The sequence below is a fragment of the Choloepus didactylus genome, chromosome 5 (assembly GCF_015220235.1).
Source record: "Choloepus didactylus isolate mChoDid1 chromosome 5, mChoDid1.pri, whole genome shotgun sequence".
NCBI lineage: Eukaryota > Metazoa > Chordata > Mammalia > Pilosa > Megalonychidae > Choloepus > Choloepus didactylus.
In genome coordinates, this window is record NC_051311.1 from 113,745,285 (window position 1) to 113,760,252 (window position 14,968).

Consider the following 14,968-nt stretch of genomic DNA (forward strand, 5'->3'; position numbering starts at 1 on the left):
CAATCCTCTCCCCGGGTACATCTCACAATGTCTGAAGACAATTTTGGTGGTCATAACTTGGGGTGGGAGGGCTGCTACTGGCACCTGGTGCACCAAGGCCAGGTATGCTGCTAACACCCTACAATGCACAGCTCAGCCCCCACAACAAAGAAGTATCAGCCCCAAATGTCAATACTGCACAGGCTGAGAAACCCCGGTTAACACTGATTTGGAAAGACAAACTTTGACTTGCTCCTTAGCAAGGATTCATAGCTTTTTTATTACATGAAATTATTTAAAAAGTTAGGGAGGGAAGCAACCTAATTCTTTTGCCCCCTTTCTGCTTCAAGGGATCAATGACACAAGACAGGCTGACGGACTAAGCTGAAAAGCAAACTACAACTGCATTAATTCATGTGGAATTCTATAGAAGCAGATATTAAATTGCTCTTGTGTTCTCTGCATTATCATACAGAAAAGGTAAAAGTATATATTATATATATAAATATATAATACATAAATATATAATTATATATAAATACATATATAAATATAAATAATTATATATATATATGTCATGCAATGCATCGTCATAGTCTTCTCCCAGTTCACATAAGAAGCAACCTGCTAATTCCTATTCCATGGAGCCTCAGGGACTGCAGGAAATGCTGAGAAACCACCTGGGATTCTTGTCCTCTCCTTACAGAGGAGAGGGCCTCTTGCTCTAGGGATAAAACAATGATTTGGGAGGGGATATGGGGGGGGTAGAGGACAGTGTGGCTAGCTGGGTGGCCATCAGCACAGGGACGGAGGGGTGCACGTTGAAGTGAGACACAAGGCCAGCGTCCCCCTCCCCCTGTAACCCTAGCGTTAAGCCTGATTAAGATTGTTTTAAAAAGCTGCTTGCTATTTCCACATTTTAATTCTAACTCCAATACAGGATAGACACTTGCTTAGATACTCAGTAATTAACTTTGGAGTCCCGCCTCTGCCCCTTACCAGCTAGCTGTCTGTCTGACCTTCTGGGCCTCTGTTTCCTTATCTGTAAAATGGGGATAACAACATTATCTACTTCCTAAGGTTGGTGGTAGAAATGAAATAACCACAGGATAAACCTAGCACGATGTCCTGCATGCAATAAGCACTTTTATTATAAAGGTTCTATATGCCTTATACATTTTTCATGTAATACAAGAGAAAGGCTCAAAAATGGCCCAGTAATCCTATTCCTTGGTTAGCATTTAATTCAGCTTGTCACAAACAAAGAAGAATTGTATTTTGATTTTCCCAACTAAGACAAAACAAACCTGAAATGTAAAGAAAATGTCAATACTAATTACAGAAATCCTGTGATTTAGAACTATACTTATGTTGGCTTCTAGTAATGAATAATTAATTTACTTAACACAATTTAACTCTTCTTCTACTGTTAGACATTTAGGTTATTTTCAGTTTGGGGCATTATACATAAAGGTGAGATAACCAGCTTTGTATATAAGATTGTCCAAATTCCTGGCAATTTTCAGAGACTAGACCTGGAATAGAAATTTTTAAGTCAGAGAACAGGACCTTTAAGACTCCTGATACTTATTATCACACTGCTCTCCAGAACAATTGTACCAATTTATACTTCCACCAGCAGTGTGTGAGCATGCCCTTTCCCCTTTTTCTTTTGTCTATCGTACTTCTTACAAATACTTCACCCATTTGGTATATCTATATAAGTGAGCCTGTGGATTTTGCTCTCTTTGGTGATTTCTTTCATTACTTATAAGCTAAGAAACTAGTCCTCCTCCATCTCAAGACTCAATATTCAGCTACATTTTCTCTTAGCTTTTTAAGTGGATTCATCTCTCTTTTTTTTTTTTTTAACCCTTTCCGTACTTTATTTTCATGTGTGACTTGACGTGAGGGTTCTCCAGCTTTAATTTTTTTTCCCTCATTTAATCACTTGGTTGTCCAAGACCACAAATCAAACAGTGCTCACTCGCCAGTGTTTAGGAGGTCATGAGTATCACATACTAGATTACCACAGGATCTCCACGGAGAGGTGTTGCAAGCTGGCTCCATCTCCAATATCAATTCCGAGACACAGTTAAGGTTGCCTCCAAGATCCACAGGAAAGTGCCAAGATGGAGTAACAGTTTACATCACCAATGCAACAGGAAATATTTTAGGACAATTCTTTCAATTTATCTCTGTACTCCTGCAAGATGATGTGCATCTTAATCACTACAACTAGAGGGTAAGCTCCCTCAGGACAGGGTGGTTGTTTTTTTTGTTTGTTTGTTTTGTCCTGTCTTGTTCACTGCTGAATCCTCCTAGACTGGTGCCTGGCAGATAGTGAGACATGTTCATTAAGTATTTGTCAAACGCACAAAAAGTTAAGAAAATGAACCTCTCCTCTTTGAAGTTTACTTAGCCATGATCACCCTTTGACTCTTGTGACCTTTCCGCAAATGACCTTTAGAATCATTGTCAAGTCGCTCACTGCCCCCTAAAAAACTACAGCAGAGGTAAAGATAGATGATAAAGACTGGGACTGCATAACCTGGCAAAAACCAGAGTGGCCAATGACTGTTACTAAATATACAAATATAAAAATGTTTTTGCATGTGGGAAAGCAAATGAATGTCAACCATGTAGAGAGTTGAAAAAGGGATGGTATTCAGGAAAAAACATGATCAAAGCAAACTGGAGTCTATGGTCAACAGTAACACTATAATATACCTCCATTAAATGTAACACAGGCAATATGCCAATGCTAAATGTATATGAGAGGGGTATATAGGGAAGGAATATGGGATTCTTGGTAGTGGTGTTGTTTGCTATCCTTACTATTATATTGTATTGTATGACATGTTATTTTTCTTATCATTTTTTTTATTATTGCTAAAAAAAACAATTTTTCTTGTAGTAATCAATATGTTCAAGTGCTGATTGTGGTCATAAATGTACAACTTTATGATGATACCATGAACAACTGATTTTACACTGTGGATAAATGTATGGTATATGAATATAACTCTATAAAATTGTAGGAAAATATAAAAAAAAAAAAAATTCCATAGAAAAAAATAAGACCATGATGCAATACCACTACTCACCCACTAGATAATGAAAAAGAAAATAACATGTTTGCAAAAAAAAATGGGGACTGAATGCAATTTTCACACTTGAGAGTAAACTGGTAAACTACTATAGAAAACCTCTTGGTAATATCTATCAAAACTGAACATATACCTACACATAACTGTAGACCCAGTATTTTCATTAATAAGTATATCTCAACAGAAATGCACATGTATACAAAAACACACACATTTATAAATTCACCAAAAAATATGCTAAAATGTCCAGGGCAGCATTATTTGTAATAGCAAGAAAAACTAAAAATAATCTAAATCTCAACCCATGGGTACAACTTATAAATGGATTGTGGTATATATGCACAATGAAATACAATACAGCAATGAGAATAAACCAACCACAACTACATACGACGACATGGACGAACCTCATAAATAAAATGAAAGCGAAAGAAATGAATGTAAGAGTATACACTGTATGATTCAATTTATATTAAGCTGAAAAACAGGCAAAATTAACACATAACGAAGTCAGTAAATTAGTTACAATTGGAGATGTGGGTACTAATGAGAAAGGGCAGCAGAGAACTCTGGGGTGCCAGTGTCACGGATGTGCTCACTTTGTGAAAAGTCACGGAGCAGTGCATTTATGATTTGTGTACTACAGACTTCAATAAATGGTTTACATTTAAAAAACAGTGAGATAAGTATCAGCCTTAAATGTGTCTCTTAAATGTGAGAAAACGTTAACGCCTCTTTTGCATTAAATAAAATCAGAATATATATACATACGTACATATATAATCTGAAACTAATGACAATTTACGCACAGAAAGCGAGTTTTCTTCAGGACGTTAAGCCAGCTCATCGCCAAGGCCAAGGGGGTCTGCTTTGTGATTTAAGAAAATGTGTCAAAAGTTGTTCTTCCATGGATGGACAGAGGCAGCTGACAACGAGAATGCTCCATCAGATTTGCTCGTACAGCAATGAGCAAAGGACCCGTCAGAGGAAGAGCCTACAGCAAAAGCTACCACATCTTTGGAATGTCATTTAATCCTTCTTCAGGAATAGGTTTTAAAGTTACCAGAAGCCTCCTTCCCTTACAATTTTTAGGAGTTTAAGTATGAGTAAACATTTATTTACAAATAGGAAAGGGTTTTAGGATTCCCTGTACAACTCAGTACAGTACTAATTTTCACCACCAAAAAATATCACACACCCAACAAAGAGAGGAGCAAGGGGACACGGGAGAGGAATCTCTCAATACCCCGCGTGCTCCACGAGGGCAGGGCCCCATCTGGCCTGTTCACCACTGGTCACCCAGCAAAGGTCTGCGAGCTGTGGACAAGCCTGCTCAGAGCCATCATCACCCATCCAGTTGTCCCACTTTCACCATGAATCATTTACAACCCGGGTCTGAAGCACAAATTCCCCTTGGCTTTGTTTTCTAGGCACTGAGAAGCCCAGCCGCACACCAGATGACTCATCCTGGTGTAGGTATGGAATAAAATATAATTAAGAACTTGAAAATGGATTGGGTATTTCATATGATTAGGGAATTACTATTAATTTTATCAGGTGCCCAAGGGCATTATGGTCATGTAGGAAACTGTCCTTATTTTTTGAAGTTTTATGCCAAAGTAGGCAGAGTGAATTGTCATGTCTATTTTGCATTAAATAAAATCAGAATATATATACATATGTACACATATAATCTGAAACTAATGACAATTTACATTAGGTAGTGTTTGTAGGTGTTGACTGTACTTTCTATTTTCTGTATGTTTGAAAATAATCAAATGGAATTACCGTCAGAGTTAAAATGTAATTAAGAATCATATGTGTGATTAAGTACACTGCTATTGATCAAATAAATGCAAATTTAAAATAAGATTCAGTTTTTCAACAAGTAGCAGAAAGTTTTTGTTTCTTAATAATAGTAATCTGAGTTCATGACATATGTGGGGAAATGTATACCCTCATATTCCCACCAACAATTTTTTATATTGATACAACCTTCATGAAAGGCAGTCTGCCAACATGAATCAAAAGTCTAAAGATGTTACAAACCCATTCTTTAATCGAACAATGTCACTTCTAGGAATTTATTCTAAGAAAATAATACTGAGTATATGGAAAAATGAAGGTACAAAAGTATTCATTAGTGTTACGATAGAAAAGCAGGGGAGACAAAGCAAACCTCTAATAATAAGGTCTGGTTAAACAAATTATGGTAGAAGAGCCATAACAGGAATATCATGCAACATTTAAAATATTATAAAAACATATTCCATTAAAGCAAAAGTTATTCATAATATATCAGATGAAAGAAAAATTGGATATAAACAGTATTTTTTCCCTAAGGACAAAAAGTATATAAATACACGTATAGGGACTTTCAGAGGCTGAGGGGAGGGGGAGGAAGGAAAGGGAGGGGAAATATCTATATAGAAATATATAAATGTGTGTATACATACATACATACATACATACACACACAGGTTTTATGCCTGGTAGGTATAATTACTTCCTGTTTTCTCTCATCCATTCTACAAGACCAGTCATTTTTATCAAATATTCCTTCAAATGTCTCTAACTTGATCATCTTCCACTCCTCCTGCTTCCATAACCCTAATTCAAGTTCTTAGGACTTCTCCTGGGATTACTCCAAGGCTGCCTAACTCTGCCTTGCTGTGCCAATCAAATCTCAAACCCATCCTTCCCACCACTGAATTACTCAGAAAACCTTCAATGGCTTCCTGTTGTTTAGCAGAAATGCCAAATACTAACAACCTTTCTAATTTTGTCTCCTGTGCCCTGTTGTACTTGGCAGAATCCTTGGTTTGGAGTTGTGTTTATAAATAAACGTATGAAGAATGAAGGAGAATCCTTCAACCTGGAGAGATGCTGACTCCCAAGCAGCCTCCATGCCTTTCTCAGATGTGGTCCTCTTCCCTGGAATGCTCCAGACCGCTCTCCTCCTCCATGACCTCCATCTCCAACCCACCCTCGAAGCTCCTCAAGCTCCTTCTCCACAGAGCCTTCACTGACTACACCCTACACCGGAGAAGGCACCCTCCTTCCATTTCCTGTGGCATTTGCTTTAATCACATTTGCAGGACCTATGGATAAATGCTGACAGATTCTTTTTTACCTGCTGCATGCCTGTAAACCTGGTCTCTCCTATAAAATCTTAATTCCTTTAAGACATTCATTGCTTATACTTCTTTTGCACAACCCACTCACTGCAGTTTCAGGGTATTTTATGTAAAGTGTGAGCACTCATAATACTCCTGTTTAAATTAACACAAAGCATTGCCAAAAGTATTAGGCAGGCAAAAAAAAAAAAAAAAAAAAAAAAATGCATGTCAACATTTAGATTAGAAACAAAATGGAGTACCTAGATTCCAACTTCTGTATCCAGACAAAACATTACTTGTCCCTTATCACAATCTTCTTGTGATAACAGCCTACATAATGAAATTCAAATGCCTCAGCCAGGCAAGTTTCACACCACGTCCACCCAAGCCTCTATGCCCCAGGACACCCCAGGTTACTGGCTATTCCTTCCACACACATCACACACTTACAGCTCTCTGCCTTTGTACATGCTGTTTCCTCTGTCTGGAGTGATCTTCCCTTTGCCCTAAAATCCTCCTCTACCTTCTCAATCTGATAAAAGCCTACTCATCTTCAAGCCCACCTCAAACATTACCTACCACCTCTCTGTACCATGAACTACACTCTCTAGGAAGATTTAATTAGTCCTACTTCATCTTTCTGCTAATTAATGCTATAATACTTATCTGACCATATTGCAGGTTTTCTCCCCCACTTACACACACACACACACACACACACACAGAGATGCAAAAGGGCAGGAGCTATAATTTATGCATCTTTATATTCCAAACACCTAACACTACCTAATACAGTAGGCAACTTGAGGGGAAAAAAGGTGGAATGAATTTAATTCTTCCCCCCAAAACAAAAAGCCAGAATTGGGCCCATTTAGTCCCCTTTCTTATTTGCCTCAGTTCCACTGGCTCTCTGATCTCCAGAGATGACCCAGCTGCTCTGCTATGAACACAGCTGGTGTGAAGGGCACTAAAAAGCAACTCTTCCCAAGCTGCAGAAGAATCCTCTAACCAGTTTAGCAAACAGAAGGTTGAGATATTTCACAGGGAATTTTTATTAGGAAGGAATTCAAGTCAGGAAAGCTATATAAAATCAGTAGACAAATTTACAAAGCACCTACTGCTGATTCATACTTAACTAGAAAACCACTGCAGGCCTGTTGAGATCACCAGAACCTCTGCCAGATCACTTCTAAAAACTGCTGATCGCCATTCTGTTAAGGTATGGTTCTAGCCACACCATGCCCTCAGGCCCCAAATCTGACAAAACTCTCCTTCAAAGACCATGTAGGCCTAACCACTGCAAGGGTAGAGAACACTCACCTACAGGGTCCCATAGATTTCACCCCCAGCTTTAAGACCCATGTACACAGAAATCTGACAGGTCAACCTTTGCATGGAGTTTCCACCCTCTTGGGGTCTACCTGACCAGTTAGATTTGCCCCCATATAGATTTGCCTGCTATTGAGAGTTGATAGAGTAGCTGTCAAAGATATGTTGTTTCAAACTAAGATCTGAATCTGGCCCTCACCAGCTGTCATGTGGCCTCAAATGGTGAACACAGCTCTTACTTGGAGTTTTTCCAGTGGATCAAACCAACAGACCAGTATCGGAGCTGCACCATCTGTTGGAACATCCTCTAAGGTGTTCCCATTTCCTGTAAGAAGGATCCCTACAACTCTAGTTTAAAAAGCAAAAGTAATAAACATATCCAGAGTTCAGAGGATGACTATGACTTTACCAGCTTAAGTTAATAAGCTTTGTCCATTTCTCTAGGCTCTTTGGCAACTACTCATGTGCCCCTCTGCAAGTGGTCTTCCAGATGCATATCATTAAAGTTCACAGTATCAACAGGCCTTAAATTCACATACTAAAAACTTCTATGGTTCCCCCACATACACACCATTCCAACCATGGTGGGCCTAAAATACAAAGTAATAGACATTAGTCTAGGTAAAAAATGAATGCTTTTCTGTTTTCTGGACTCACATTGTCCAGGATCCATTTCTACCTACATACTGTGTTGTTCCTTCTGCTCTTAACACACATACATACATACATACATAAATACTCCTGGTTTCTTTTAGAATCTTTGTTTCTCCTGTGTTTGAATTACTTAATTTCAAACATTTGCTCAATCAACATTGAATCCACAGCAGGTGGCATTGAATCTTTACAACTTTTTGTACCTTTTTATGAAATGTTCAAAATATATAAAAGTAGAACGAATATAATAAACCCGATGTTCCCATTTACAAAAGATGTTCATGATATTGCCCAGTCTATTCCCCTACCTCACCAAAACTGGATTCCTTATAAGCAAATCCCAGACATCATAATTCCATCCATAAATACTTCAGTGGGTTTCTCTAAAAGATAAAAACTGTTTTTCCCATAATCTGAATAGCATTATCCAGCCTAAAAAAATTACAATTTCTAAATATCAAATATCCTTTCAATGTTCAAATTCACTGATGTCTCAATTCTGTTAAACAGTAACACATTTTGATGAGGAAGCTAAGGCTCAGAGAACTGATAACTTTCTAAGACATACATTCAGTACACAGCAGAACATCAATTTTTCTCACTTGAAGCCCTGGTCCTCTTTCTGTACAACACAACTGTCTTTTCATAATGTTGAGAAAAGGCTCACATATTTATTTTTTATTATCTTTACAAAAATGACCTTTTCCTTTTTTTGAGCACTATGATTCTAGCTGAATAACATAAAGGTGCTTTGACATTTATGATCTAAAGTAGACTTTTATTGTAGTATTAATCATTCACTGCCCAATATCATACCAAGTAAGTAAAAGGGGATCTTTTAAATTTAAGAGGCCAAGGAAATAAATGTGTATGGTGTCTCTTGTGATCTAGTATCTACTACCATTCATACTGAGGTGCCTCCTCACAGGGCACCCCAGCTGTCAAAAATGATGATGATGATGATAAAGACAACAGGCTTCTAGAAAGGAGAGACAAGGAGAGTGCCCTCTGGATGGATGAAGGATTACTGAGCTATTTACAGAGAGCTTTAAACATCTTAAGAGAAAAAGTATTATCGTCAAATTGCACAGATCAATCCTGGAAAGGTAAATGGGTTGCAAGGTAAAATCCTCCAGAAGCTCCTTTCCAATACCTGAAACCATGTGAGACAAAAGAAATTAAAATTTAAACCATTTGCCATCACAAATCACCAAGTTTCTTATACATTTTTAAAAATGTTTAAGTATAATTGTAAAAGATCTCTTTCCTAAGTCTTAAGTAGAGATACTTTTTGGGATCTAAACAAAATACAATGAGGGAAAGAGCTGTTTGAAAGTAATCTATAAAAGTTACAGAACACAAATCAAACAAGAAACAAAATAGATTCCTTTATACTGACCTTCAAAAATATTGTTCTAAGCTCAGCTGGATCGGCTCTCTTGGTTAAAACCACCTATAAATAAACATAAAGATGTTTATATTATTAGAACAAAGCTGAGAAATCAAACTAGCAGACTGAAAGAAAATAAACTCCAGGTTAGAAATTAGTGGATTTCATTTTTGTACTTAAAGCACCAAATTTCCCCAGTGCATAAACTACTCCCCTGGATTTTAAATTAGACTCCTTATGTGGCTTCTAGAATGATAACATTTTGTGCAAGAAAGCAGTGGTTAAGGCTCCTAATATCTAGTAGTTAATGTATATCATTAAAAAAAGATGTAGGAAAAAGAAAGAAAAGTTGAAACAGGTGCCCTTTCATAGGGTAATATTAAATATTAAAGCAGAACTTGTTTGTTAACTATGCAAGAGAATATATTTCTTGAAGAATTCATTGAACCAGGCAAATCATATTAACAAACAGAAGGGAATTACTTCCCATGGTTCTACCATGAACAGGCATGTATACTTGGGCATACCAAGAAGCCCCTCCTCTCCCCAACTTTTAATTCAATAAATCAAAAGTCTCCAAAGATATGACTATTATTCTCCACCTTCTAGAAACACAAGTGGCTGTGGTTACCTTCCAACAGCAAAATTTGACAGATTAACTTAGAATAGGTGTTGTGCTTAATTCTTCAGGCCACAAAGTCCAAAAACATCACTGGGGAAAAAGCAAGACAAACTTGAACACGGCTGCCCCAGGTCAACACAAAAGAGCCCTTATGTGGAACCAAACAGTGGGCTTATTCAGCAACATCACCCAATCCTGCCGGCAAAAGGCCATCATAAGGCTGAATTCTCACCAAGCACAGCATCCCCTCATGATACAGCCAAGGAGGGGTTCCTGGAACCACCCCAACACTGGAGCCATGTCACTATCCACAAGGAGATTTATGCAAATTGTTCTAAATCCCTTCTGTGTGTTTGCAAAGACTCTTCAGAGATCTTTGGACAATGGGTTCTCTGTCTCTAAATATGTAACTGCCTGAGCTCCTTGGCCCACCAATGTCAGGAATAATTTTATTAACTAATCACTGGAATGGGAGAGGTAGTCTTTCTGAAACCAGTTGGTAGGTCAACCTAACTTCCCAAAGCAAGACTGATAACTCTTTTAATTTCATTTGAGTACCTGTAACCACCAATGCTATTTTTATTCCCAAAAAAGTTGTATGTTTTTTTTTAATCCTGAATTATTCAGTGTTCATGGCTATTCAATTAAGGAGGGGAAAATGAACTCCTAACCAACCTTAGACTGACAGTAACTGCTTACCTAGAAGTTTCAGAAAGGAATTACCTCTTTTAGGTCTATATTCTGAGGAAGGAGGAGAAGGAGGAACACCGCTGGAGAAAACAGGAATGGCATAAAATGCCTCAACTCTCTTCTTGAAGAGCAGGCAAAATTCCCTCCTCAATTTTAAGAGTTCCCCATTTCATGATGGTCCCTAAGTCATAAATTTATAAAGGCACATGGTTGACTCCATGCTCCTGGTTTTACTTTTAAAAGCAAAGGAAATTTTCCACAAAGCAAACCATTTTTCCTCTATCTAAATACCACATCCTTCAAACTAATTAATTCACTCTGCCATGCACTTTTTAAGGTGCTCCCTGGGCAATGCAAGTTCAGAGCGAACTTCCTCTGCCCTAAGTCCCCACATTCAGTGCCCCACCCCCACCAGGACTACATCTCTGTGAGAGAAAGAAGCAAGATTCACTTTCTAACTCACAGGGTCTAGGGCACAGCAGAATGCAATTAAAAACAATTCATACAGTGACCCAAACAATATATGCAATTTAAGAGGCAACATCTATAAGTCATGTCAACTAACCTGTCTAGAACACCCTAGTTTTCAAAACATGACTAATATCTCATTGGATTCTCACAGCAAATCCAAGAATCAGATAGGATGGGTATTACTGTCTCCATTTTACAGAAGGGGAAACCAAGGCTCAAAAGTCAATTACCTTCCCAAAAGTTCCACTAAGTACAAGTTTATGCTTAAATGTTTAAGGGTTTTCTGAGCTGGGTTCTGACTCAAACTTTCCATCTCCTACTCTATGTTTTTTCCACTGTTCCACAGTCTAAGCAGCTTCAAACAGAGCATAACTTGTTCTACCTGCTAATACAGTAAGTGCCTAAAAATCAAGAATCTCCCAATTTCTCCTAAGAACACCAGTGTGTAGTACCCATTCAGTGTTGTGATTAAAAATATGGCTTTCGAGTCAGACCATCCTGCATTAGGGGGCAGGCTTGACCTCTAAACTCACTGTCCATGTGACCTGGCACTGGTTCCCTCACATCTCAGCCAGTTTCCTCATCTATAACCCATGATTATCCCAAAGAGCGAGAAAAGTGACACGAGATAAGCAAAGTGCTCAGCACTAAAAAGGCCACGGTGAAAATGTTCAATAAATGTATTATTTGTATTATTTATACAAAAAAGTTTATTTTCTACTATGTTTAATGCTAAAAAATTTTAAATGATGAGTAACCTGCCTCATAACTTCAAGGGGAGAAATTAGGAGGAAGGAGGGGAAGGGAACTCATGGGTCTTCAAAAACATTCATAAAAACACTCACAAATCACTAAATGAACACTGGGGTCATCTCAACTCATCATCCTCACATCTATCCTAGCCCTGTCCAATGCTTCTTGTAGAAAACAGACCCAAAATTCCAGGTACAGCAAATAATTCACAACCACTAATGAATACCCTTGAGGCTCCTTGAAATGTATGTCCTGGGCATATTCCATTTATGCCTAGATAACTGTGGTTCAACAGGGGATTGATCAGAAACATTGCTACCAGCCTCCAGGGCCCCATTTCTGCACTAATTCATTTATCCCCCACCTCCCAAATGTTGTGTAGCTATTTGGAATTTCCATTTTTACTTCTACCTCCCATTCTTACCTTCTACAGTATCATTTGCAGTGAAGGAAGAACACTACGGCTTCACTGAAGACAACATAAAATTACAGTTTGAAGTTAGAAATCCAGTGTTTCTGAAAATATAATGAGATGGGTTCTATCTGCTGGTAAAACCATTACCCAGAATGTTCTGTGAACTAGAGAAAGAGAGCCACAGAAACGTAGCCATCCTTTTCAAGTCAATTCAGAACAGCTGCTCTGTATGCACACTTTATTACACAAGCATGAAACTAGTCTTAGTTCATTCCCAGGCTTTACAAGATTCATTAAACTTTAGATCGTTTCAAGGAGGCTCATTTTCATATATTATATATATATACACAAATACAGATATTCTCATATCCAAACAGCATGCAAATGTTTACAGTTACTATTCTTACCATCTAATTGCCTAATTTTCCTCATCAGTATTCTTCTGAATTCGCATTTATAAGAATAGATTCCAACATTAAAACAAAGTTTCTATAGTAAAAGTTTTAAATGAATTAACTGGTTTTCAAATATACAGAGTGAAACACTAAGAAATAAAGAGTGAAACACAGATGACTGAAATATTACTATTTGCTATTTACATCAACAAAATAGAGTTTTGTACTCAATCAGAAAACATTTTACACCAAGTGCAAGTTTAAGAGGGAAAAAAAAAAAGAGAGAAAGGCTTAAAATTGGAAAAACTGCATGCATTATTTTTTTTCTCCCAAGAACTGGGAAAAGTCTACCATTATTTAACTTTAATAGGAAAAATTCAGGTCAATTCAATAAATCTATATTCCACAGAAGTACAGTTGAGGATCATTGAAAATGTAAAACTTTCTGATAGATATAACAGTGTGAATAGGTCATCAATAGCATTTGTAAAACATACATACTAGCTAGGTACATACTGGCAATAAAATACAGTTGAAGCTGAGTATAACACAAACTCAGTGACTGGTTTTAAAAAAGGGGGGAGGAGGAAGAGAAACAAAATAAGGAGAAACAGAAAGACAAACAAATCCATTTCCATCGTAACATGAGTTAGAGCAGCTGAAGTAAAAGATCACCAGAAAGATACTTCTACGTTGAAAAATATTTTGTTAACTGTCTTTCTTAGCCTACAATCAAGCAACAGTTGCTGGCTCATTACTTTAACAAATTGCAGTGGTAAAGAATCATATACACAAGGTAGTCGCTAGATTTAGGGCAGTGGGAAGAATATAAGAAAACCTACATAAAATAATAGATACTTGAAAAACAAAATACAAGAAACGAAAAAGCTCTCCTCTTACACAGGCGAGACCATGATTGCCCTGAGGACATCCTATTCATCGTTTATCTCCCTCCACTCTGGTACAGGACAGAAAACTAAGACGCTCCATAAATGTTGATTAAACGGAGTTTTTCTAGGTTAATATTTACAATGAAAATGGGTGGTTCTCTCTAGATCTGTGGCTCTCAAGGTGTGGTGTCTGAACCAGCAGCAACAGCAACACCTAGGAATTCTCAAAAACGCATATTCTCGCTCCCTACCCCGGAGGAAACTGCTCTTTAGAGCCCAGCAGGCTGTGTTTTAAGAAATCCTCCAGGTGATACTGATGCAGCTGAAGTTTAAGGACCACAGCTTTAGATAATGGCTGGCTGTAGCTGACTGACTAGAATCGAGATGCTCAGCCCCAGCTGTACATTTTTAGACCATGTATCAATGCCCAGGCCCTAGCACAGGCCAGGCCGATCAGAATCTCTTGAAGGGGTACCTTTAAAGCTCCCCACGCAGTTACAACACGTGGCCGGGGTGAGAGCCATAAGGGTAGAAACCCAAAGCTCCCAACCCCAGCTGCCACATCACCAGCTGCACAGCACCACCCTCACTCACAACGACGCCTCCCTGATCACCCTCCCAAAGCTGAAAGGCAGGAAAGCCAAGACAAACACTGGCTTACCCTGATAATTCTACTGTTACAAAATTGATACGATATGAGAACCAGAAGAGGCAGCTCACCAAAAGCAGATGTGTGTGCATGTGTGGGCACCTGTGGTGATGAGCAGAAAAAGAGGGTGTGTGGTTAGAGAGAAATGTTCTTGCAGTTTTTTGTGCCTGAGGAAGTAAGTATAGTCTGGGGCCTGAATCCCAATGAAAGGCACCCTCACGTGTGGCCTAATTACTTAGAAGCGGGGCCCACTCTCCTTCTTGACTGTCTTACTGCAGAGATTGGAAGGCTAAAACTACACTTCCCAGAACCCCTTGCTGCCACGTGGCCTAGGTTCCATCAATCACATGAAACTGAGTGAGCTTTGGAAGGCAAAGGTTTGGAGGTTGGGGGGAGAGGGGCAGTATTTCTGCTATTTATGCCAGCAAGCACCATGGGTGGAAGGATCTGGTTTTCCCACTTCCTGCCCATGTCTGTGGCAGCATGGTTTTGAAACACTTAC

The 14,968-nt window shown here is 38.3% G+C and overlaps 1 protein-coding gene across 3 annotated transcripts in view; it reads right to left on the reverse strand.

Annotated features, from left to right (window-relative positions):
• Positions 1 to 14,968, reverse strand: part of SLC25A13 (solute carrier family 25 member 13) — a 257,057-nt gene that overhangs the window by 205,552 nt on the left and 36,537 nt on the right. For 2 of the 3 annotated variants that reach the window (XM_037836732.1, XM_037836730.1), the window contains exon 2: positions 9,591 to 9,644. In XM_037836732.1, coding sequence (XP_037692660.1) covers positions 9,591 to 9,644 — 54 coding nt within the window. Of the gene's footprint in view, positions 1 to 9,590; positions 9,645 to 10,212; positions 10,232 to 14,968 lie in introns of those variants that run through there. The other variant, XM_037836731.1, reaches the window with a different exon arrangement.